At 41.0% G+C, this 27,675-nt stretch overlaps 1 protein-coding gene across 5 annotated transcripts in view; it reads right to left on the bottom strand.

Annotated features, from left to right (window-relative positions):
- The window catches only part of LOC140191759 (R3H domain-containing protein 2), a 274,246-nt gene that overhangs the window by 155,429 nt on the left and 91,142 nt on the right, over positions 1-27,675 (bottom strand). For all 5 annotated transcript variants that reach the window (XM_072249472.1, XM_072249476.1, XM_072249470.1 and 2 more), the window contains 2 exons: positions 9,704-9,907; positions 4,112-4,318 (listed from right to left, as the gene is read on the bottom strand). In XM_072249472.1, the coding sequence (XP_072105573.1) occupies positions 4,112-4,273 (162 nt within the window). In that variant the 5' untranslated portion in view covers positions 4,274-4,318; positions 9,704-9,907. The remainder of the gene's footprint in view (positions 1-4,111; positions 4,319-9,703; positions 9,908-27,675) is intronic.

Below are 27,675 nucleotides of genomic sequence, written 5' to 3'. Positions count from 1 at the left end.
TGTCTTGTACTTTAATTCTTAATGATGAGGTGGCAGCTCATCAGATCCTGAACTTGTTTACAAATGCTCTTTTTAGAAAATGAGTCAGATCAGGAGTTCCCAACCTGGGGTTCATGGATCGCTTGCTTAATGGTATTGGTCCATGGCATAAAAGAGGTTGGAAACCCCTGAGTTAGAACCTCTGCCTTCAGAATGATACCCAAAATTCTTCTTGGTTTCCTTTAAAGTGAAATTACGTTTTCAAGTTTCTGCTCAAACTTAGTTATATAATCAAATACAAAATCTACCAATTAACACAATTTACATTTTGGAGCTCAGTTCTATACTTTCTCTTGTACTAAAAATATTTATTTGAGAAAGGTTAATTCAATAGACTAATCATAAAAAATAAACATCTAATCAAAGTACCCATCCCAATACCTGAACTTAAATAATTGAAAGTGACTTTATAGTATACAGCACTATTTACAACTTCTATTGGTTTTTTAAAGCAATTTAAATATTTCATATTTAAAAGCTTATTGAAAGATGCCTAAAAGCCTCCAGCAATTTTAAAAGCTTCTTCAAAGGGTTACAAAGGAGGTATAATTTGCCGAAAATGACAGTGTTGAGTAATTCAACCTGCAGATGACACCAGTGTGATGAATCCAGCCAGTTCAAAACCAACTCAAAAGATTTGTGCAAGCCTGAATTTCCACTTGAAATGTGTTAAATTCTTACACTAATTTGTTTAAAAACTGCAGCCATGTAGCAAAAATTCTTCCCACCGATTATACTCTTCAATTACTATATCTAGCTTTAAAAAAAGATAGAAAAGCAAAAATTTAAAGTTGATTGAATAGCACTCTGGAATACAAGCTTGCACTTTCGGTATTCATTCTCAGCAACAAATACTTGAAAGTCATATCAATGGGCTAGATGCAGAATAATTCTTGCATTACTCCATCTTCATAATGCGGTTTAACCTCTAAATGCTGCAGAATGATTTGTTTCATTTGTTACACCAAAGTTCCAAGTACATTTATTATCAATGTAGACATTATACAACCTTGAAATTCATCTCCTTACAGCCACAAAACTCAGAAACCCAAAAGAACCCAGTAAAACAAAAGAAGACCATCAAATACCCAATATGCAGAGAAGAAAAAACAAATTGTGCTAACAATAAACGTAAGCAAATAGCATTCAGGACTGAAGTTCACCAAAGTGAGTCACAGACACAAACCCAGTAACAGCTGATTCAGGAGCCTGTTAGTTGCAGGTCACAGCAGAGACAAGTAAACCTTGCAAAGCAGAGAACTAAACAGGCCTGTCCCTTGCCTCCGGCCCCGTCACCCTGACCTTTTCAACCTGGCCTGGCGCTTAACTTGTCCAAACTTCAGGGCGTTCTTTGCTCTCCGACCCAGGCCCTGCCGCTTCGATACAGTCTCAGGCCCAAGACCCGCAGCCTCAATATGACCCGTCCCAACCTTTACAATTCAGCCCAGCGCTTAAATCAATCCTTCTTCACTCTTGGGCCCAGGCTCTGCCTCTCCTCAGTTCTGGTGCATCGAATGCTTCCAAGTCACTCCAGCAATAGCCATACATTGGATCATTCCCTACTCTCCGGCCCAGAATCCAACACCTCAGTTCAGCATGTACACACCACACCACAACCATCATGCACCTTTGAGACTTCAGTTCACAACACAAAAATGCTCGTGTGTACAGGCGGGTCAATAGCTCAACTCCGACAGAGAAGTTACAGGCTACTGTTTGCAGTGATTGTTTACCAGAAAAAGAGTGATTAATAAAGTATTTAATTGTTTTCTTTGTTTTATTTGCTGCCAGCAAGTAGTCACAGAGCTTCACCAGCGTCATCTTAAACCAGAATCACTCTTGAAATGAAAGAGTAACAATTATATTGTACACGTTTGGACCAAAAGACGTTAGTGTATTTAAGGTGGTCTAAGTTCCTTTCAAGAAGCAGTATACAGCTAGCAAACATATTTCTATAGTGTCCAGTCTAAAATGAAATTAATGGTTGATAGTTACTGGAGAAAGAGCAAAAGGGAGCAAAGTAAGGCCTACAAGAGCTATAAACATAAGAGGGAGGTACAGAAGCCTGAAGACCCACACCACACCAGATTCACCCTTCAACCATTCAGTTTTTAAGCCAACTGGTACAACTCTAATCACTAGTTCAGAAACACTATGACCACCTTCATCACTTTGTACTAAATTAGTCTTTTTTTGTTCTAATTTTAATTTTTTGTATAAATTTTGTATAATGCTTATTTTTTCCTTGTGAATGCTGCTTAACTGATGCAAATGTGCATGTAATGTTGCTGCAAGTAAGCTTTTTGTTGCACCTATGCACAAAAGTATTTTTTTTTAATTTTATTTAGAGATATAGCATGGTCAGGCCCTTCCAACTCAGCAAGCCACACCACCCAGCAATCCACTTATTTAACCCAAGCTTAATCACAATGACCAATTAACCAGTACCTGTGGACTGTGGAAGGAAACCAGAGCACTCAGAGAAAACCCACATGCTCACAGAAAAGATGTACAAACTTCTCACAGACAGCATCGCAATTGAACTGGGATCTCCAACGCCCCGAGCTGTAAGTAACATGCTAACCACCTGCTACCATGCACTTTTGCATATGGTAATCATATCTTTGAGATATGTCTAGCAAGAGCAGTCAGTTTGAGAGCAGCTACTTCAGGTCAAAGTGCAGAGAATTTGCCAAGAGATGCTTCATCAAAATGGCTAAATGGCAAAGCGAGGTAAAGTTTTTCTTTTACTTTTATTTGAGTCGATACTAGAGGGCTAGTAACGGCAACAAGAAAAATGGTATACTGGTCCTGTGAAATGTGGGAGATCAGAGTGCAGTCAATTGTCCCTAACAATGACATCTACAGGAAGTGTGTCCAGCTGCAGCTCCTCTCAGAACATATGGATTGGTGGGAGCAGCAGTTGGACTCTAAAGAGCACACAGTAAGTGTCAAGAGATAGGAGTTTCAGGGAAGTATTCATGCCGCAGGTACAGCCAGAGGGTAGATGGATGACTGTGAGGAAGGACAGGCAGGCAATGCTGGAGCCCCCTGGATACTGTCAGGGTGAGTGGCTTCTCAGGGGAAAGCAGTAGCAGCCAAATTGGTGGCACCACAACTGGCTCTACTGTACAGCAGGAAAGGACAAAGTCTAGATGTGCAGTAACGATATGAGACTTGATAGACAGGCAGAAACTGGCATTTTTGTCACTATGAGCAAGACTCTAAGATAGGATATTGCTTCCCTGGTGCCAGGGTCAAGGACATTTCTGAGCAGGTACAGAATTTTCCAAAAGCAAAGGGTGAGCAGCCAGTGGCATGGCCCATATTGGTACTAACAACATTGGTAAGAGGAGAGATGAGGTCCTGCAAAGGGAATTCAGAGAGTTAGATAGAAAGTTGAAAAGCAGGACCTCCAAAGTTGTAAGCCCAGGATCACTCCCTGTGCCACATGATAGTGAGCATAGCAACAGGAAGATAGGACAGATGAATGAGGGACTAACCAGCTGGTTGAGAAGGGAGTGCTTCAGGTTTTCGGATCATTGGGATCTTTTCCATGATAAGGGTTCAGGTTCAAGTTCAATTGTCATTCAACCATATATGAATATGCATGAATACATCCTTCTATTCTGAGACTGTACCCTGGTCGTAGACACCCCCACTATAAGAAGCATCCTCTCCACATTCAATACTATCAATCACGAATTTTACATGCACTGTCAAAGATACTGTGTAATCATCTTCTGAAAACCACAGAAGGTGAATGTTTGTCAAAGCAGCTTACGATTGCAAAACAGGCAGAGATATCACAGCAACACACATAAAAATTGCTGGTGAACGCAGCAGGCCAGACAGCATCTATAGGAAGAGGTACAGTCGTCGTTTCCGGCCAAGGCCCTTCGTCACGACGAGACCTGACAAAGGGTCTCGGCCTGAAACGTCAACTGTACCTCTTCCTATAGATGCTGCCTGGCCTACTGCGTTCACCAGCAATTTTTTAGTGTGTTGCTTGAAATTCCAGCATTTGCAGATTTCCTCGTGTTTGAGAAATATCACAGCACAAGTTTCTCACCTGGAACTCTTGCTGTGCATTTGGGTCTTCGCCATCTTTTTCCAACTCCTCTTTACTTGACGTTCGGCATGCATATTTATTTTTAATTAAAGATTCCTCCACCAATTTCTTTTCAGATTCCTTCATAATTTCCAGAGTTTCTTGAGTATTACTATTTGACATCTTCAGAATGGGAAAATAGTTAAGGGTGTGCAACACAGCAGAAACCTGTAACAGATACCAAGAGCTTCTTGAGAAAATGTAAATAACAAAAGTAAAAATATTTTGATTGTTATGGCACCCAATCAATGAACGCTGTTCTCTACATTAGCCATATTCTCCGACATACATAACCACTACTTGGGAAACAGACGCTTGGTGATAACTAATCAAATTTCTTTTCTATCATTGAAACGATAATTTTTTTTAAAAGATCGAGTTCAACAAAAATGTCACCCTTGGCTCAGTGGAACTATTCTTGTCTGATTCAAGTGGTCATACATTCAAATCCCATTGCAGATACTTGAAAATGTAATCTAAACTCTCAGATTAGTGCAGAACTAAGTGAATTCTACACTGGCAGAGATAAAACCTTGAGATGCAAAACCAAAATTGTGTGCTCAGGTCTATGCAAAAGATTCCAAAATACATTTTGAATTGGAGCATTGAAATTATTCCTGGTGTCTTAAGACAACATTTATTTCTCAATCCTCATTTCTAAAGTGGGTTACCATACAGCTGTCCAGATGAATACACTGTGTGTAAATTAACTACCACTTTCATATATTACAATGTCACCACATAAAAATGAACTGCATTGGTATGAAGCACTTTGGAGAGTCTCAAGTGACAGAAGGGTCTATATAAATGCATATCCTTTATCATCACCGTCACCAGCAAACCCACCCTCAAGGATGTATATACAGAAAGGTGCCAGAAAAAGTTCAAAGTAAATTTGTTATCAAAGTCCAAATATGTCACCATTTCAAACCCTGAGATTCATTTGTCTTTCAGGATTACTCAATAAATCCATAGAGTAATAACCATAACAGAATCAATGAAAGACCCTCCAACTTGGGTGTTCAACCAGTGTGCAAAAGACAACAAACTGTGCAAACACAAAAATAAAGCAAAATAATAATAAATAATAAGCAATAAGCAGTCCACAAACAAGTTCAGAACTACCTACTCTTAATTTCAAGTAGGCAGTATGGATTTAGACCTGATCACAGTACAGCCAATCTCCTCACCACCTTATCTCAAACATGGAACACCTTCTTAGACAAAGGTGGAGAAGTGTGTGCCATAGCCCTGGATATCAAAGGAGCTTTTGACAAGGTCTTGCATAATGGACTCTGCGTTAAGCTGAGATCCAAAGGAATATCTGGAAAGCTGCTTAGATGGCTGCAGAACTACCTTCAAGGACGGACCATCAAAGTTGTTATCTCTGGTCAGGCTTCTGATTCTTCAACCATCAATGCATCTGTACCACAGGGTTCAATACTTGGGCTACTTCTGTTTTCCACCTATTTTTTGGCGTGTGCCTGTGTGTGTGCGCGAGTCTGTGTGCATCTGTGTGTGCGTCTCTGCGTATGCGTCTGCGTGTCCATGCATGCGTCCATGATGATGTCTTTTTCATGGCTTTTACAAGGCGCGGAGCGAGAGAGAAACCGTGTGGCGCACCACTCCTCACACAGACATTTTCGTAGTATTTTCCCTTTATTTTACGAGGTCGAGTTGCAATCTCGACACTCAACCCGACACGGATGGAAAGCATACTCGGGAGCAGACCCGACTGGTTTCGAACCTGGGAACCTCTGCTCCCAGGTCTGGCGCCGATGTCGTTGTGCCACCAGCCGGCCCACTGTTTTCCATCTTTATTGACGACTTGGTTGATGCATGCAGTAATGAGCTATACCTGTACACTAATGACTCCACACTATTTGCACCAATTAGAGCAGGAGAGAGTAATACAGTGGCAGCAGGCCTGAATAGGGATCTTGACTGGATGAAAGCCTGGGCAGACGACTGGAATGTCACCTTTGAGCCTACTAAGTGCAAGGTGATGGTGATGTCTAGGAAGAGGAATCCATCTAACCCCGACCTGTATTTTGGGAACTGCAAGCTGGATTTAAAGAAGGAGCTAGTAATCCTTGGTGTTAATATTGACAGCAAGTTGGTGTGGGATAAACACCTTTCCACTATTTCAAACGAGGTCAGACAAAGGCTTGGAGCTCTGCGGAAAGTAGCATCCAAACTAGATAAAGAGGGCAGAGCCACGGTTTACAAAGCCCAGGTACAAAGTATTATGGCGTATGCCTGCTTATCATGGATGAATGCCTCACAGAGTGTCCTCAGCAAAAACTTGATTTCATTCAAAGAAAGGCTCTCAGGATTATAGGTGTAGATGAAGCCACAGCTCGTCAGAAGCTAGCCATCAGTAGCTTACACCGCAGACGACAGGTTGCTGCAGCTACTGTGCTAAACAAAATGCACACCAGCCACAGCCCTGCAGACCTTCGCGCCATGCTGCCTTCATCTTATGAGAGACGGCGCACCACACGATCAAGTTTATCTATGCCTGCTCATGCTGTTTCTATGCCTGATGTGAGAACCTACACACTGGATAGAACCTTCATTCACTGTGCTATCAGAATTTGGAACAGCCTTCCAGATGCTGTGGTTGGAAACATCTGCAATGATGGGATCCAAGCCTTCAAGAGTCAAGTGCACAAACACCTATCATCTCTGGGGGGGGGGGGGGGGGGGGAGTCACATGCTTCTTCATAAGCTATCACGAAGGGGACTAGGATGGCAATGCTTGGTTGTTGGTAGGTAGGGTTAATACCTGACTTTCAAGAGCACTTGGGAGTTATGCTCCGGCTGGACTTAGTCCTTAAGCTGCTGGAGAACAGTGCGGAAAGAACAGGTGCTGTTTTCTCCCGGTAGGGATTAGTTTTTAGTTCCAAGTGCTCCTGCCACGTTTTGTCACCCTGCCACCTTATCCCTCAATCTCTTTGAATTATGGAGGACAGCATGTGTATAAGTGTCTCTCTCCAGCAGACTTCATCATGACTCCAGTATTTCTACTATTTTATTAATTGTACATATGATTTTTTTTGTGTTCTATCGCTGAGCAGCAGTGAACCATCTGATTGGCCTATCAGCGTTCTCTTTGAGAACTAGTTGACTTGATTAGCATTTCTGATCTGGCTATTGTTCACGATTGCATTTAATAAAAAAAAACAAATATTGAGAACATGAGATGAAGAGTCCTTGCAAGTGAGTCCATAGGTTGTAGGAACATTTCAATAATGAGGCAAGTGAAATTGATTGAAGTAATCCCCTTGGTTCAAGAGCCTGATGGTTGAAGAGTAATAACTGTTGCTGAACCTGATGGGGTGAGTCTTAAGGCTCCTGTATCATCTTCCTGATGGCAGCAGTGAGAAGAGAGCATGTCCTGGGTGGTGGGGGACCCCGATGATGGATATTGCTTTCCTGCGACAGCATTTCATGTAAATGTCCTCAGTGGTGGGTAGGGATGCACTAGGCCGTATCCACTACTTTTTGGAGGATTTTCCATTCAAGGGCATTGGTATTTCCATGCTAGGTTGTGATGCAGCCAGTCAATATATTCTCCATTACACAGGAACTCCTAAGGAAGTAGAGGCACTGCCTTGCTTTCTTTGTAATTACACTCACATGCTGGGCGCAGGACAGGTCCTCCAAAATATCAACACCGAATTTAATATTGCTGACCCTCTCCACCTCTGATCCTCCGATGATGACTGGCTCATGGATCTCTATATTCTTTCTCCTGAAGTCGATAATCAGCTCCTTGGTCTTGCTGATATTGAGTGAGAGATTGCTGTTGTGGCACAACTCAATCAGATTTTCAAACTCCCTCTCATATGCTGACTGATCGCCACCTTTGAATCGGCCTACAACAGAGGTGTCATCAGCAAGCTTAAACATGACATTGAAGTTGTGCTTAGCCATACAGTCATAAATATGAAGCGAATAGAGCAGGGAGCTAAGCACACAGTCCTGTGGTACATCTGTGCTGATAGAGACTGTGGTGGAGATGTTGTTGACAACCCGAACTGACTTGGGTCTGCAAGTGAGGAAACAGAGGATTCAATTGCACAAAGAGATACTGAGGCCAAGGTCTTGGAGCTTATCATATCAATATCAGCTAGCATTATCATGAAGGATCCCTCCAACCTTGTTTATGGACTGTTTATCACACTCCTATAAGGAAAGTGGCTACACAGCATCCATGCCAGGATCACTAGGTTCAAAAACAGTTACTTCCCCCAAGCTGTCAAGCTGATCAACACCTCTACGCATTAATCCATCCCATCACCCCTACAGACAGATCACTGTGCGTCACTTTATGTGTATACAATCAGTGTTATTTGTACATTGCGTTTTGTAGGATTGCTTTTATATTTATTGTTTTTTTTTGTTTTTATGCTGCATCAGATCCAAAGTAACAATCATTTTGTTCACCGTTACACTTGTGTACTGAAGAATGACAATAAACAATCTTGAATCACATATTAAGTATTTAAACCAGATTGACAACAACACTGGCCATTCCAGAGCATATTAGAACTTGCGGTCCAACTCATTCACATGCAAACCTTCACGATGTGCAACCTCAATATACCTGTAAACAATCTTGATGCCAGAGTGTCAGTTAACTAACTGAAAGACTGGATTACCCATGGCCCACCTCAGTCAAGCACGAATACTTCCCCTGGCTCTTCTCCTCACACCCTGCCAACCTCAACCTAACCTGCACTAGTGCAACATCTGAAAGACCTCTAAATAAATCATGGGTTTTAAGGTCCAGAACTTTAAGAGTTTGATCCATATATAGGTCACTAAATCAGTTTTACAATTTGAACCTGTGGCCTTTTGGTCTTGCGCGTTTGCAAAACTATTTCTTATTTAGAACATAGTCCAAAATGTTCATGATTTTAAATACAAGCTCACTTCTGAGATGTCACCACTTAAGATTGAAAAAGCCAAGTCTTTCCTACATTTCCTCAGAAGTCTTGATGCTAGAGGACAACCTTATAGCTTTTTCTATTATATCCCTCAGTGACTGCAATTGGAAAAACTCTCAAAGAAGAGTCCAAATGAAGCAATGTGCAGTTCAATCACAATTTTCTGCTGTTTGTATTCAAGTTGTGTGCACAGAATTGCATTAGCCTATGCTGTCAGCAATGTCAAGCTCTTTTCTCCTTCACCCTAGGCTGTTTCCACAGCAAAGTGTATAGGGTACCTGCTTCTCCAAAAAAACTTTGCATATTACGTATTAACGGATCAAGGTTTAGGAAGATTCATTTACCATTGTTCTGCTCATTCAACCAGATTGCTGCCTCACTCAACTGTAACTTGCCATTTGGAAAAGAAAATGAAAGACCTAAATTCTTAAGTGGAGAAATAATTCCTGAAACAAAAATTTAAATGGTGACATTTTGAAACATCTAAAAAACCCTGTCAGGACCCATTCTGGACTTCTACTTAAACAGAAACTCTAAAACAACACACAATATCTAGGCAAATGAAGCTCATTCAGAAAATGTTGCATAAAAGTCTTACCAGAAGCTGCAGCCTGTTGTAATTTTGTGCTAAACCCGTATCACATAAAAAGCAAACTTTCTGGTCAAGAAGTGATTTCTCAATGGAACGGGACTTGTTCAGCGTTGATATATGTGTATCTCATGTTGCTGATACTTGTGAAGTTTTCTGGATTGAGTACAGTATGTCTGTGGTCAAAGCATGCCGTTATCTCTCCTGTGCTTCCTGTGAAGACAAAAGACATGTCTCAGTTAACATACATTCTATCCATCAAAAAGTTCTTCTGAGAACTTTTGCTCTCAGTGCTAAATTTTCTTGAGAGGATATCATCCATTGTGGTGACTAAGGCAAGGAGGAATTGTGAAAATCCATTCAACCACAGGATGGCCAAGATTCTTAAAGTATGGTCTTTCCATGAAGTATTGGTATTTTAATGAATGAATGTTGACACAGAATTTTCAACAAAAGAAGCAGAGATCAACAGCAACATCCATTCTGTATTCATCATGTGTTGCTGCTGGCTTTCTAAAACAGCGATCAGTAGAGATCCATGGAGTGAAGTTACAATAAACTAGGGGGAATTCAGTTGCAAATAATACACCGCATTCACTGCGCCACTGCACTCACCCCCCCCCCACCGTGGTGATTTAAATATGCCTGAAAAAATCTGATAACTGTTTTCCATCTTTTTCTGCCTCAAATTGCTTCCATTTTAGAAAGACAAAACTTTTAAGGAGACCTACTTTGTTCATTTGTGGAGATAACTATCCCTAAGCCATGAAAAGGCTTAGTAATTTCTATCGACTTGGAAGGATTTCACACAGGTTTCTTATGATAAAAATGCTTTCTGAGTCTGAATTCAAAGAATAAAGGCAAATGCCACTGTCAAGGATCCACCATAAAAACATACATAATATACACACCCAGAATCCACTCTATTAGGTACACCTGCACATTAATGCAAATATTTATTTTTATTTATAAATAGATACTTTATTGATCCGAAAGGAAATTACAGCGTCACAGCAGCATTACAAGTGCACATATATACAAATATTATAAGAGAAGAAAGAATAAAAACAAGTCATTTTAAAAATAAGATATACAAGATTAACAAGTCAAAGATTACAAGATCACTTCCCCAGCTATGGCCTCATGCAGCGCTCTTTGGAACAGTGCAGTTGTCTTCATCTATTACTTAAAGTGCTCCACTGTTCAGCCAAGGTGGCAGGCAGGGGGTGAGAAACATTGTCCAGAACTGCCAGGATTTTCCGTAGCGTCCTTCATTCTACCACAGCCTCCACTGTGTCTAGTTTGTCTCCTATAACAGGGACAGCCTTTCTAATCAGTTTACAGTATTGAGCCTTTTGGCATCACCCATGTTGCTGCTATTGCCTTAGCACACCACTGCATAGAAGATTGTACTGGTGAAAATAGACTGGTAGAACATGTGAAGGAGAGGCCTGCATACTCTAAAGGACCTCAGTTTCCTCATGAAGTCAGAATCAGAATCAGGTTTATTATACTGGCATGTGACGTGAAATTTGTTAACTTAACAGCAGCAGTTCAATGCAATACATAATCTAACAGAGAGAAAAAATAAATAAATAATAAATAAACAAGTAAATCAATTACGTATATTGAATAGATTTTAAAAAAACGTGCACAAACAGAAATACAGTATATTAAAAAAAAGGTGAGGTAGCATCCAAAGATTCAATGTCCATTTAGGAATCAGATGGCAGAGGGGAAGAAGCTGTTCCTGAATCAGAGTGTGTGCCTTCAGGCTTCTGTACCTCCTACCTGATGGTAACAGTGAGAAAAGGGCATGCCCTGGGTGCTGGAGGTCTTTAATAATGGACACTGCCTTTCTGAAACACTGCTCCCTAAAGATGTCCTGGGTACATTTGTAGGCTAGTGCCCAAGATAGAGTTAACTAGATTTACAACCTTCTGCAGCTTCTTTCGGTCCTGTGCAGTAGCCCCTCCATACCAGACAGTGATGTAGCCTGTCAGAATGCTCTCCAAGGTACAACTATAGAAGTTTTTGAGTGTATTTGTTGACATGTCAAATCTCTTCAAATTCCTAATAAGGTATAGCCACTGTCTTGCCTTCTTTATAATTACATCGATATGTTGGGACCAGGTTAGATCCTCAGAGATCTTGACATTCAGGAACTTGAAGCTGCTCACTCTCTCCACTTCAGATCCCTCTATGAGGATTGGTATGTGTTCCTTCGTCTTACCCTTCCTGAAGTCCACAATCAGCTCTTTCATCTTACTGACATTGAGTGCCAGGTTGTTGCTGTGGCACCATTCTACTAATTGGCATATCTCACTCCTACACATCCTCTCGTCACCACCTGAGATTCTACCAATAGTTGTATCATCAGCAAATTTATAGACGGGTATTTGAGCTATGCCTAGCCACACAGTCATGTGTATATAGAGAGTAGAGCAGTGGGATAAGCACACACCGCTGAGGTGCACCAGTGTTGATTGTCAGTGAGGAGGAGATGTTATCACCAATCTGCACAGATTGTGCTCTTCCAGTTAGGAAGTCGAGGACCCAATTGCAGAGGGAGGTACAGAGGCCCAGGTTCTGTAACTTCTCAATCAGGATTGTGGTATCAGGAAGTAGAGGTGACTCTGGCCCTTCTTGTACACAGCCTCTGTGTTTGGTGCTCCACTCAAATCTGTCGTCCAGGTGCACCTTCAGGTATCTGTAAGTCCTCACCACATCCACATCTTCACCATCATAGTAACATGGCCTTTCCGGCAACCCCTGATTAACCATGTCTAATTACAGGACAATTTACAAAGACCAATTAATCTACAAAGCAGTACATCTTTGGGCTGTGGGAGGAAACCAGAGAAAACCTATTCAGTGACAGGGTGAATCACACTGAGGATGTGGATCTGGTGAGCTTAGGAGAAACAATGGTGCCTAACTGTGACTCTTTTGCTTGCATCTTCGGAAACAGCTCTATTTCCATCTTTAATATCTCTATTTTTCCCTTTCAGGGTTCTTTTGAAGACCCTGACCTGGAGTTACGCGCTGACTTCAGTTCTTTGTGGGAATGGGACACGCTCTCAGGGGTCTCACAACTGGCCAATATTCAATATGCCAAGTACACGGCCTAGAAGATTAGCTCGCCTTCGGAGTTTCAGGATTTTGTAGTCCGGAGGTGGGTGGACTCGAGGTCAGTGCCTCTGCAGGAATGCATGCAGGAAATTGGTACATTGTGGGAGACAGAAAATCTCTGGCTGTGTGCCCAGAGACCCAAGTTCTTCGGGCACAGAGCTTGGAAAAAGCGATGCAATAGACTTTTTCCATCATAAATCAGTGAGTTGTTTGTTCTGTCTCCCCTCTCGCTGTGAAACAGAGACACCTCTTTTTCCTGAGAGTGCGAGAGAGAGAGAGAGTGAGATACACAGACTGTGGCATGTTGAATACCAGGTGAACGAACAGTCTTTGGGGGTACTGCAAGTCTGTGTCTTCAGTGAGGTTTTGCTGCATGCTTGAGTTCTCGGTGGGGGAGGGGGATTGTTGCTTTGCTGCTGCTTACACGTGGGGGGGGAACTGAGGGAGCTTTGGGGAATCTAACATTTAACTGTCATTCATTCTTTGGGGCACTCCTCTGTTTTCATGGATGGTTACAAAGAAAAAGTACTTCAGGATATATATTGTATACATTTCTCTGACATTAAATGTACCTTTGAAACCTTTCAATGTACCAACTCCATACAGGCAGTGGTGGGAATATCTAATCAGCCGATCATGTGGCAGCAACTCAATGCATAAAAGCATGCAGACATGGTCAAGAGGTTCAATTGTTCAGACCAAACATCAGAATGGGGATGAAATGTGATCTAAGTGACTTTGACTGTTGGTACCAGACAGGGCATCTCAGAAACTGCTGATAACCTGGGATTTTCATACACAACAGTCTCTAGAGTTTAAAAAGAATGGTGCAAAAAAAAACAAACAAAAAAAATCACACAGTAAATGGCATTTCTGTCAGCAAAAATGCCTTGATAATGAAAGAGGTCAGAGGAGAATGGCCAGACTGGTTCAAGCTGACAGGAAGGCACTAGGAATGCACAACACTTCAAACCTTGAAGTGGATGGTCTACAGCAGCAGAAGACCACAAACATATACTCAGTGGCCACTTTATTAGGTACAGGAAGTACCAAATAAAATGGCCACCGATTGTACATCTCCTTGGTTAAGTATCGAAAATGCCTCTTGTGGGTTTAACATATTCCAAGTGTGTATTAAATGTGCCAATGCCCATTACTTAATTCTGGGTTATGACCAGAAACCCAAAACATATAAACAATTCATTTGCAAATTAAAAATTTTCAAGTACCTACAATTACAATCTCCACTGATATTCTCTCATTTATTATGCAAATAGCATTATTTGCAGTACCACAGGAATCAGTTATAATGGTGCTGCGTTTATTATGTGAGGCACAGTTATTTTATTCTATCAGCACTTAAGGCTGCCTATGGAATCATTATGTCACTATTTTAAGACCACCATTTCTATCATTATTAACACACCTAATCTGAACAAGAATCTCTTTCATTACATGCAAAGGTTCAAAATCTGATCCTCCAGCATTTTAGCATTTTTTAAAATAGTAATTCAGAAACATTGTAAAATCTTTTCTTTAAATTTGACAGACCATCTGTTATCTCCTTTAAATATATGTTGTTATTAATAACTAAAGCAATGAAATTGAAATCCAATGAGTTATTTGTTTCTTTCTCGATTCTTATGTACTTGTGTAAAAATACTAACACCAAACCAATTGTGCCTGCTAATAACTGATGCAAACCATATTGCATTCCTAATGGTTTTAAGGAAATAAGTTAACAGGTAAACAGAATAAGTACCTGCAAAGTTAGGACAGTCAATAGCACCTTGCAAATCAGTTATTTTTATGAAGCCAAAATTTAGCATTAACGGACAAAAAGTACATTTTCACTGCATATAATTTTGATAAGAAAAAGGAGTCATAATTAAGTATTTAAATAAATGAAATAGTTAAGGTATATAATAGAGTCAGAAAGCACAAATAGTCCTTTAGTGATGTTTCAGGTGTATAACAAAAATAAAGATAAGTTTTATTTATCGCAAACAGTGGCATGCAAAAGTTTGGACACCGCTGGTCAAAATTTCTGTTACTCTGAATAGTTAAGTGAGTAGAAGGTGAACTGATCTCCAAAAGTCATAAAGTTAAAGATGAAACATTCTTTTCAACATTTTAAGTAAGATGAGTGTATTATTTTTGCTTTGTACAATTTTAGAGTGGGAAAAATAGGAAAGGAGCACAGTGCAAAAGTTTGGGCACAACAAGAGATTTGAGCTCTCAGATAACTTTTACCAAGGTCTCAGACCTTAACTAGCTTGTTAGGGCTATAGCTTGTTCACAGTCATCATTAGGAAAGGCCAGGTGATGCAAATTTCAAAGCTTTATAAATACCCTGACTCTTCAAACCTTGTCCCAACAATCAGCAGCCATGGGCTCCTCTAAGCAGATGCTTAGCACTCTAAAAATTAAAATAAATGATGCCCACAAAGCAGGAGAAGGCTATAAGAAGATAGCAAAGCATTTTCAGGCAGCCGTTTCCTCAGTTCATGATGTGAAGTCAAGTCAAGTCAAGTCATCAAGTTGCTTTTTATTGTCACTTCAACCATAACTGCTGGTACAGTACACAGTAAAAATGAAACAATGCTCCTCCAGGACCACGGTGCTACATGAAACAGCACAAAACTACACTAGACTTCAGAAATACACGGGACTACATAAAGTGCACAAAACAGTGCAAAACAGTACAATAATTAATAAACAAGACAATAGGCACAGTAAAGGACAATTTACAACATAATAATAAATGATGTAAATGTAAACAATGTTTTAGCAGGAATTGAGAAAGAAGTGAGCAAAAATTGCAAAAGGAATGGCAGTTAACAGGAACGGTGGAGGTCAAGTTGAGGTCTGGAAGACCAACAAAACTTTCCGAGAGAACTGCTCTTGGGGAACATTTCACTGGTAGAGGGAAGAATGAATTCAATTAAATACCAGCAAATTCTGGAAGCAAACATCACACTGTCTATAAAAAAGCTGAAGATGAAAAGAGGATGGCTTCTACAACAGGATAATGATCCTAAACACACCTCAAAATCCACAATGGATTACCTCAAGAGGCGCAAGCTGAAGGTTTTGCCATGGCCCTCACAGTCCCCTGGCCTAAACATCATCGAGAATCTGTGGATAAACCTCAAAAGAGCAGTGCATGCAAGACGGCCCAAGAATCTCACAGAACTAGAAGCCTTTTGCAAGGAAGAATGGGCGAAAATCCTCCAAACAAGCATCTTAGCTGGCTACAGAAAGCGTTTACAAGCTGTGATACTTGCCAAAGGGAGTGTTACTAAGTACTGACCATGCAGGGTGCCCAAACTTTTGCTTCAGGCCCTTTTCCTTTTTTGTTATTTTGAAACTGTAAAAGATGGAAATAAAAAAGTAATCTTGCTTAAAATATTAAAGAAATGTGTCATTTTTAACTTTATGCCTTTTGGAAATCAGGTAATCTTTTACTCGCTTAGCTACTCACAGTAACAGAAATTTTGACCAGGGTGCCCAAACTTTTGCATGCCGCCGTACATCAAAACATACAGTGAAATGTGTCATTTGTATCAAATCAAATCAGCAGGGATTGTGCTGGTGGTAGCCCACGTATTGTCATATTTCTGGCACCAACTTAGCATGCCCATAACTTACTAACTCTAACCCTAACCATACGTCTTTGAAATGTGGGAGGAAACCAGAGCACCCGAAGAAAACTCACACAGCTGAAGGGAGAACATACATACTCCTTACGGACAGCAGCAGTAAACAAATCCCAATTGGTGATCACTGGCGCTGTAAAGCGATTGTGCTAACTGCTACACAACCATTTCTCACTGTGGAATTACCAGTGAGATACATATGTTGTTCATAAACAAGACTATAAGGTATAGGAGCAGAATTAGGCCATATGGCCCACCAGTCTACTCCGCCATTTCATCACGTCTGATCGAAATTTCCTCTCAGCCCCAGTTTCTTGCCACCCCCACCCCCCCCCACAACCTATATCCCTTCATGCCCTGACCAATCCAGAGACTACCAACCTCTGCTTTAAATATAAGTAAAGACTTGGTCTCCACAGCTGCCTGCAGCAAAGAATCCCACAGATTCAGCACTCTTTGACTAAAGAAATTCCCCCTCATTTTTATTCAAAAAGGACACCCCTCTATTCTGAGGCAGTGTCCTCTGGTCTTACGACTTTCCTACCATAGGAAACATCATCTCCACATCCACTCTATCAAGGCCTTTCACAACTTGCATATGTGCCAATAAACATTTTGGACAAGAGCTCGTAAAGTATTATAGGGCAAGGCGCAAGAGCCGGGGGGGAGGGGTGGAGGGAGTGTAAAAGGGGCAAGGAAAGCAGGGTGGGGTGGCTGCAAAAGAAGGCAAGGTGTTGGCCCTCTGTGGACTGCCAGCAGAAGGGGAAAGAAAAAGTGTCAGAAGAGACTACTGCAGTAGGCTAATGCTCTGCTCCCTCCCTGGCTTCCCCCTCTCTACATACCGAAATTATAACCTGCACTGCCATTTTATGGCACCATTCATGCTTTTTGAATTGCTGGTGAATGATCCAACCAACGCATCATTACTAAACCCCAGACTGAAAAGTAAATGAAGTCCTAAGCATGTGAAATATAGATTCAATTATAGTCCCTGTGAATAATTTAAAGTGCTTCATTAAATGATCTGAACAGTTAAAAAGGCATCTCTAAATAACACATCTTGAAGGCATATTGCAAATGAATAAAACTATGATTTACAATAGGTTTAAACAGAATATATATAAAGCTAATCTCATGAATAAATCCGTTAACATTTCCTCAGATATTGCGCTGCTGAGAAGGAAAGGGTTGCTATGGAAACCATGAAGATGACGACAGCTGCTCAGTAAGAAAAAAATGGAATTAACATTCAGCAACCTGCTGGCTGTCAAACCTTTCACTTAAGACTTCTAGTGCACAAAAAAGACGACGTCATATCCTTTCAGGCATTCCCCGTCATCTGTGTTAAATGCATTCTATCTTGTATCCACCTAAAACACCAAAAAAAATCTCACATATACGTTTGGAACAATAACACAATGAATTGTTACCTTCAACTTAAGGCAACGTCAATAATTTGTATAATCCTTTTTTTTTGTCACAAAGTGTACTGTGTAAATTATTCTGAGCATGGGTAATGTCAACAATTACTTTGGAAGTAAAAAAGTACAGAACTAATTTGTGGCAGTTCAGGTCAGAATTGCAGTAAATTAGTTCCATACCTTTTTGTGAACCGTACTGGAATGAAACTTCTATTGATCTTTGTTCAGCTTAAGAAATTGCAACCCAGGACAAGAGGATCTGCAAGCACAAAGTACACAATATACAGCACTGCTGTTAAAAGAGGACAGCTATGAGAAGCGCTAAGTCACAATTACAACAAAAAGAAATAACCACTGTTTAAAAGAAACACTCGTCATTCAACAGAAATCACAGTTCAGCCTCCAACACATAAATCCAACACATAAACTAACTTTTGTAAATTAGTGGCTTACAGAAGACAATGGCATGTATTTTGGTGCGTCAAAAAAAGGCAAGTCGGTGACAGTTTCATTTAGTAAGAGAAACACTTACTGAAAGCACAATAATAATTTTCCGCAAACTTGGATTGGGGAATGCAAACGCACACTACAGTGTGCATTTTGAGCTACATAAAGACAATGGAGAAATCCCACAAGAGTAACTCGAGATGATGAATCTAGAATATTGCACGCATTAACACAAACATTTGAGTTACAGTTACTTTACTGCAATCTACCAGCAATGTGTTAAATAAACCCCTTGATATTCATTATCTTTATTTTACAGGAAACTTCTCTGCCTAAGACGCAAGTTTATCCTAGAATCTTTCCAACAGAGTTTTTTTTTTGGAAAATGTCATTTTTCCACCACTGGATACCCACGTCCTGTAATATTACAAGTCAGTTACTTTCATTAATAGCCCCAATTAGTGTGAGCCAACAACTATCTGTAACTACACCAAACAATCCTGCTATCAGTTGAAACCAAGAAGCATGTGATGATAAAATAGAAGAACTTTATTTAAAGTTTAGAAGTCTTTGTACATGCTCCTACTGCCAAAACAAAGAATAAATACTTTAAACTGTAATCACATTGATGTAAGACCACATACATGTCTAATTCAGCCCTAGATGCTGTTTAAGTTATACAGGTTTCCCCCACCATCTGAAGGTAGAGCATTCCTATGAAACGGTTCGTAAGCCGGAATGTCGTAAGGCGAAGAAGCAATTACCATTTATTTATATGGGAAAAATTTGTGAGCATTCACAGACCCAAAAAATAGCCTACCAAATCATGCCAAATAACAAATAAAACCTAAAATAACAGTAATATATAGTAAAAACAGGAATGATATGATAAATACACAGCCTATATAAAGTAGAAATACTTTTCTACAATCATTGCCACACTGTTCTCCGTAGCGAAAATCTCATGCAAGTGCTGTTGGCAGAAACACGGCGCAAGCGCTCTCAGCAGAAACACTCTCTCCAGTAACCTTTAAGCTATGAAGCTGTCAAATCATACCAAATAACACATAAAAATACACAGCCTATATAAAGTAGAAATAATGTATGTACAGTGTAGTATCACTTACTGGAATCGGGAAGACAGCGCCGAGCACACTGATGGTGTGTTAGGCTGAGTCGGAAGTTGGGGTGGTGCAGTGGTCCCCACCCTCCCCACTGATACTGATCCACGAAGCATGCAGCAGTAGCCGGGACGCACCCAGCACATCTTTAAGAAAAAAGCCGAAATAAACAAGCTAATTAATTAGGTGCCGCCGGGCACATAAATGTCGGTCCAGATCAGAGGCGACGCAATCGGCAATTGTCTCTAATCTGGGCCGACATTTACGTGCCGCGTGGCACGTAATTAATTAGCTTGTTTATTGCGGCTTTTTTCTTAAAGATGTGTTGGGTGCGTCCTGGCTACCGCTGCATTCTCCGCGGCAATGTATCAGTCCGCGGCCTGGGGGTTGGGGTGGTGAGACACTGGGGTGTCATCTCATCATCATCTGTTTCCATCAGGGCAGGCAGGTCATCTTCTTCTATGTCTGCCTGCCTTGATGTCGAAAGTCGAGGTTCGTCGTCTGCTGTGGCTGATGTGGAAGGCTTGAAAAACAACAGTATGCTTGACTGCTTAGACTCGCGCATTTTTCTATCATCTCATGCAGTTGCTTCACGCTCAGTTCCTGGATGACTTCACTTCCGGTCCGTTCGTTACTGCATTCGGTTTCGATTGTTATCCTTTCCTCTTCCAATTACATCAGCTCTTCATCTATCAGTTCTTGGTCATGGGATACCAAAACCTCTTCAACATCATCTTCGTCAACTTCCACAAGCCAATCTCACTGTGTCCTTACTTCGTTCACCACGATCGAAACGCTTAATTATATCTAGTTTTACGCTAAGTGTAACACCATTACGAGCTCTTTTAGGCTTTTCCGATACCGTAGAACTCATCTTGCTAACGGGTGCTCACAGGCACGTGTTTAAGCAATGCTGGCTAGAATGCAGTTCCACGGGAGGAGCTTGGCTGCTCGGGGCATGCGCTGCCTTTTATCACGTGCTGCTTTTCTCGCGCGCTGCCTTTTTTCGTATCAGTGAAAACACCTTTTATTAGCAAAAACAGGTAATTAATGTAGGTCTTTTGTAACAGTGAGGTTTCGTAAAGCGAACATTTGAAAAGCGGGGGACATCTGTATAGACAACACTGAATATAGTTTGCTGCTGTAATAAGGGGTTGCATAACTTGGTACATGCTACTTCAGCTTCATTTTGCCACATGCACCATTAAATTTCATGGCAATCAACACAGATGTTGGGAGAAGTTGAAGCTTAATCTACAAACCTTACGACAATACAATCTAGATGGGGGAGAAACAATTATAATTCATTACTAGTCTAGGTCTGCAAATGTAGAACTTCCCCAAACAAATGCCTTTTAGCCTTACTTCAAAGTTAAAATAAAAAAAAGGTATAGCAATGACGTCTAAGAGTATTCAGTGGGTGAAGAATTTCTTATCCTGCAAACTATATCCATCAACAAAAGTTATGGCAGCAACATGACTCAGACACAATGTACAAGTTGGGACCATACTACATACAACCTCATTTGGTTTTCCCATTTACTTAAGTTTTAGAATTTAATAAGACCCTGATTAAGACTATCAACTAGAGCTTGGACTGAGTCATTTGTGCTACGCATGTCCTGAGCCTCAAGTATACTGGAGAGAACAAAGCTTTCATTCTGAAATTGCTAAGCTATTTCAATGCAAGATACGATGATCCCATTGAGAACCTGAGAATTTCATTCACCCTCACACAGCTTCAGTAACAATTGACGTAGATGGTGGAAGGAGATAAAATTCATGAATTACTGCAGTGAAGTTCTCAGCAACCAACAAAGCTGCCTGCAAGACACACCTGGAAATGAAATAAAGAAAATCAGGCCAATATTCTTTGAAATTGTACAGAAAATGTACGCGAGCAAGAGCTAAGAATTTGGTCTATTTGGTAACTGGCTCATCGTAAACTGCTGTTTATACATAATGTATATTAATACATCAAATATTTCAAACAATAAGCTTCACTAATGATGTACAAATAGTTACTAATCAGATCTATATCATGTTCCAGACAAGATACTCCAATCTGCACAAATTACATTTAACTGAGGAATACGTACGTGAACACTGACTACTAGAATATTACCATGACAAATAGATTCCAGTGAGCAATGGGAAAATAATGAATTACATGCAAACTTCCAACTTTTAGGTTTAAATTAGCTTAGTTTTGTTAAAGTTCACCATCTGATTTTTACAAAATCTGTGTTTGGGCAAGGAAAGAAATTTATGTCTACCTCTTCCCTCCACACCCAAAAGTAACCACTGAACCAAATCTCCACTGCCACCATAGGTCAACAGCCAAATTAATTAATTCCAAAGACAACGTTAAATCCCCAGTAATTCCTACAAATGTAACTGGCATATTTGTAATTATAATCTTTAGCTCACATGCAAGCCTATAGGCTTTTAAAGGTTTCACCCAAATATGATAACATCCCACTGTACAAATAGTCATGCACACATTTGCCAAGTATCTGGATTCTCACAGCAGATAACGAACCTGCGCCGGTGTCAGATCTCTCAGTGGGAAAGCATTTTGGAGATAGTGATCACAATTCTATCTCCTTTACCATAGCATGGAGACAGATAGGAACAGACAAGTTAGGAAAGCCTTTAATTGGAGTAAGGGGAAATAAGAGGCTATCAAGTAGGAACTTGGAAGCATAAATTGGGAACAGATATTCTCAGGGAAATGTGGCAAATGTTCAGGGGCTATCTGTGCGGCAATCTGCATAGGTACATTCCAATAAGACAGGGAAAGGATGGTAGGGTACAGGAACCGAGGCATACAAAGGCTGTTGAAAATCTAGTCAAGAAGAAAAGAAAAGATTGTGAAAGGTTCAAAAACTAAGTAATGATGGAGATCCAGAAGATTATACGGCTGGCAGGAAGGAGTTTAAGAATGAAATTAGGAGAGCCAGAAGGGGCCATGAGAAAGCCTTGGCGAGCAGGATTAAGGAAAACCCCAAGGCATTCTACAGGTATGTGAAGAGCAAGAGGATAGGACGTGAGAGAATAGGACCAATCAAGTGTGACAGTGGAAAAGTCTGTATGGAACCGGAGGAGACAGCAGAGATACTTAATGAATACTTTGCTTCATATTCACTACAGAAAAGGATCTTGGTGATTGTAGGGATGACTTACAGCGGACTGAAAAGCTTGAGCATATAGACCAGGGGTGGTCAACCTTTTACATTCCATGTGTCAATTTTTTCACTCACGAGTTCAGATGCACCGTACAACTCTTGTACTCCCATTCAATTCTTGTAAAAATATATTAATATAGAACTTGTGCGTGAAAAAAAAATCGCATCTGAACTCGTGTAAAAAAATTGACACATGGAATGTAAAAGGTTGGCCACCCCTGATATAGACATTAAGAAAGTGGATGTGCTGGAGCTTTTAGAAAGCATCAAGTTGGATAAGTCTCCAGGACTGGATGAGATGTACCCCAGACTACTGTAGGAGGCGAGGCAGGAGATTGCTAAGCCTCTGGCAATGATCTTTGCATCATCAATGGGGACAGGAGAGGTTCCGGCAGATGTTGTTCCATTATCAAGAAAGGGAGTAGAGATAGCCCAGGAAATTATAGACCAGTGAGTCTTACTTCAGTGATTGGTAAGCTGATGGAAAAGATCCTGAGAGGCAGGATTTATGAACATTTGGAGAGGCATAATATGATTCGGAGCAGTCAGCATGACTTTGTCAAAGGCAGGTCGTGCCTTACGAGCCTGATTGAACTTTTTGAGGATGTGACTAAACACACTGATGAAGGAACAGCAGTAGATATAGTGTATATGGATTGCAGCAAGGTATTTGATAAGGTACCCCATGCAGGGCTTATTGAGAAAGTAAGGAGGCATGGGATCCAAGGGGACACTGCTTTGTGGATCTAGAACTGGCTTGTCTACAGAAGGCAAAGAGTGGTTGTAAATGGGTCATATTCTGGATGGAGGTCGGTCATCAGTGGTGTGCCGCAGGGATCTGTTCTGGGATCCCTTCTCTTCGTGATTTTTATAAATGACCTGGATGAGGTTGGGTTAGTAAACTTGCTGATGACACAAAGGTTGGGGGTGTTGTGGATAGTGTGGAGAGCTGTCAGAGGTTACAGCGGGACATCGATAGGATGCAAAACTGGGCTGAGAAGTGGCAGAAGGAGATCAAACCAGATAAGTGTGAGGTGATCCATTCTGGTAGGTCAATTATGATGAGCAGAACATAGTATTAATGGTAAGACTCTTGGCAGTGTGGAGGATCAGAGGGATCTTGGCATCCACGTCCACAGGACACTCAAAGCAGCTGCGCAGGTTGACTCTGTGGTTAAGAAGGCATACAGTGCATTGGCCTTCATCAACTACGGGACTGAGTTCAAGAGCCGAGAAGTAATGTTACAGCTTTATAGGACCTTGGTCAGACCCCATTTGGAGTACTGTGCTCAGTTCTGGTCACCTCACTACAGGAAGGATGTGGAAACTATAGAAAAGGTGCAGAGGAGATTTACAAGGATTGGCCTGGACTGGGGAGCATGCCTTATGAGAATAGGTTGCGTGAACTCGGCCTTTTCTCTTTGGAGCAGCGGAGGATGAGAGGTGACCTGATAGAGGTGTATAAGATGATGAGAGGCATTGATTGTGTGGATAATCAGAGGCTTTTTCCCCAGGGCTGAAATGGCTAATACGAGATGTCAGGGGTAAAATTTTGATTTGATTTGATTTTTTTTTTTTTTTTTTAACTTACACAGAGAGTGGTGAGTGCATGGAATGGGCTGCTGGCAACAGTGGTGGAGGTGGATACAATAGGGTCTTTTAAGAGGCTCCTTGACAGGTACATGGAGCTTAGAAAGATAGAGGGCTATGGGTAACCCTAGGTAATTTCTAAGTACGTACATGTTCGGCACAACATTGTGGGCCGAAGGGCCTGTATTGTGCTGTAGGTTTTCTATGTTACTATAAAAATCTGAAAGGAGAGTCAGATATAAAAATCTGAAAGGAGAGTCAGATAGGCAGCTTAAATACTGCTTTTTAGGGTATTACATCTTTAAGTTTCAAATAAGATGTTCTTGGATTGACATTGTAATTGCTAACTTTACAATCATTTGCATTCTATCATAAACATTGATTACAAGAGATTATTTTATACAGTAAAACAAAGCCTCCTGATCTCTTGAGGTGGGGGTCTTTGATACTGGATGCTGCTTCCTTGTGGCAGTCCTCTATGTAAATGCATCCAATGGTGAGGGAGTGCTTTGCCTGTGATGGACTGAGAAATACTGAAATATGCTGTAACTAAAAATCAGACATGGATGCAATAGCTGGAGCTACATTATACCTGACTGAAAGCATGGAACGTGCAGTACTGGAACAGGATCATTCAGTCCAAATGTCTGTGTCAGTTTATACTGACATGAAACCCCTTCCATCAAATAGATCCAGCCCTATCAAATGAACCTATTCTTTTTGCCTTTGTGCTTATTGAGCTTTCACTCAAATACATCTATGCTGTTCACCTCTTATCTATTGGAAGTGGAAAACTTTTTAACCACTTATTAGTTAATAAATTTAAATATAATTCTCTCTCAAGCTAATTTGAGACTATTTAAAATTTGTGGCTTCTCATTTTGGCTTTGGGTCTAGTGCAGGTGAGATCAAGTCTCACAAACCTGATTTGAGTTTTTTTGAGGTGGTGACAAGAAGAGTTGACAATGGCAGAGCAGTGGGCGTATTTTATGAGGACTTTGGTAAGGCTTTGAACAAGGGATCTGATGTGTGTTAACAATCTAGATCCAAACTTGAGCGAAGTAATGATGGTGTTAAAGAACAGCTTCTTTGAGCTCATCTGCGGAAACAGCTTAATTTCTACCTTTAATGTCTCTTTTTTCCTTTTCAAGGTGGATGGGTTCTAACAGTGTCCTTTACTTGCAGCTGTGCTCAAACTGCAGTCCTTTGCGGCGATGGGATCCACTCCCGGGACTCGTTGACCAGTTGTTGCAAGGTTGCAGCCTAGAAGGCAAGCGTGCCTTCAGGGTTCTGAGATTCTGTGGCCCCGTAGATGAGCCAATTCTATCCCAGTGCCAATGACTGAAGCATCATGGGGAAAAAAAACAAACATCAGGAACAGCGGATCAGCTGTTGGAGGTTCCTGTACACAGCAAACCACTCTCTCTTTCTCCCGTTGATGGTGGAAGAGTTTGCTGCCGATCTCGAGTCTCGGCAGACTTTAACACCGTACATCAGCAAGTTGTTTGCTTTTGTTGTCTCCCCCCTCACTGCGTGACAGCTCTCTGCTCTTTTATTAGGTAAAGAGAGAGCCTGTGGCATGTCAAACTGGTTGAGTGATCAATTAGTTTTTCTATACTACAGATCATGGTCTCTCTTGGGGGCTTTGCCTTTGCTTGCTTGCTGGGTGGTGGATGCTGTAACAAATGCAGTACTGCAGAGACTGTTACTTAACTTGAATATAGGAGGTATGTTTAGTAAGCTTACAGGCGGCACAAAAAAAAAAATCGGTGGAGTCATAGTAACAAAGGAGGCTGGTATAGGTTTCAGTGGGACATAGATCATTTGAAAAGTAGAGCAGAGCGTTGGCAGATGGAATTCAATTCAGACAAGGGTATGGTAGTGCACTTTGACAGTTCAAATCCTGACAAGACATCTGGGAATACTGATCCATAACTCCTTGAAAGAGGCTTCACAGGTAGATAGGGTTGCAAAGAAGGGTTTTTGGCCCAATGACCTTCATAATTCTAAGTATTGGGTACAGGAGTTGGGACATCATGTTGAAGTTGTATAAGCCATTGGTGAGGCCTAATTTGGAGTATTCAGTGCAGTTCTGGCCATCTGCCAACAGGAGAGATAGCAATAAAATTGAAAGAGTACAAGGAAAGTTTACAAGGATGTTGCCAGGACTTAAGGACCTGAGCTATACAGAAAGGTTAAACAGGTCAAGACTTCATTTCCTGGAGTGCAGGAGAATGAGGAGAGGTTTGATAGAGGTACATACAATTCTGAGGGGCATAGATAAGGTAAATGTAAGCAGACTTTTTCCAGAGATTGGGTGAGACTAGAACTAAAGGTCATGGGTTAAGAGTCAAAAGTATTTAAGAGAACAAGAGGGGAAACTTTTTCACTGAGGGTGGTGAGAGTGTGGATCGAGCTGCCAGCAGAAGGGGAGATTCATGTTCAATTGCAACGTTTAAGAAAAGTTTGGATAAGTACATGGATAGGAAGGGTATGGTGGGCTATGGTCCAGGCTATGGTGCAGGTCAACAAGATTAGTCTGAATAAGTTCGACAAGGACTAGATGGGCCAGGGAGCCTGTTTCTATCCTGTAGTACTCTTTGGAGCAAATGGCAGTAACCTTAGGTACATTGATGTACAAAAGTGACTTGATGTACAAGTACATATCTTCCTGAAAGCAGCAACACAGGCAGATAGGGTAGTACAGGCAATCAGTCTGAGAGTTGGGACATAATGGTGCAGTTGTATAAAACATTGGTTCCACCATACCGAATAGTATGTACAGTTCTAGTTACCACAATACAGAAAGGATGTGACAGCAATAGAAAGAGTGTGGAAATAATTCACCAGGGTGCTGCCTGAAATGGAGAATTCTATTTACAAGGAGAGATTGGACAGGTTGAGCTTATTCTCACTGGACATAGAAGGCAGAGAGTTGGCCTTATAGGGGTTTATAAAATTATGAGGGACATAGACAGGATAGAGTCTTTTTCCCAGGACTAGAGGGCACAGGTTTGAGGTGAAAGGGGGAAACTTAAAGGTTACCTGGAGCGTAGGATTTTCCCCACACAGAGGGTGATGAATACCTGGAATGCAGATACAATTACAATGTTTAAAAGGCATTTAAACAGGAACTTAGAAAAGAAAGGAATAGAGGACATTTGGCCTAATGGAGGCAAATGGGATTAGTGTATTTAGGTTTCACAGTGGACACAGCGCAGTGGACAGAAATGGCCCAATTCTGTGCTGTTTGAATCATAAAAGCAATCTTCGCAAAGTGAAAGCTTCTTACTTCTAAACACGAGAAAGTCTGCAGATGCTGGAAATTAAAAGCAAAGCACACAAGATGCTGGAGGAACTCAGCAAATCAGGTAGCATCTATGGAAGTGAATAACCAGTCGACGTTTCATGCAGTAACCCTTC

This window comes from Mobula birostris, chromosome X, assembly GCF_030028105.1.
Source record: "Mobula birostris isolate sMobBir1 chromosome X, sMobBir1.hap1, whole genome shotgun sequence".
NCBI classification, from domain to species: domain Eukaryota; kingdom Metazoa; phylum Chordata; class Chondrichthyes; order Myliobatiformes; family Myliobatidae; genus Mobula; species Mobula birostris.
This window is presented reverse-complemented; position numbering and strand designations above follow the sequence as displayed.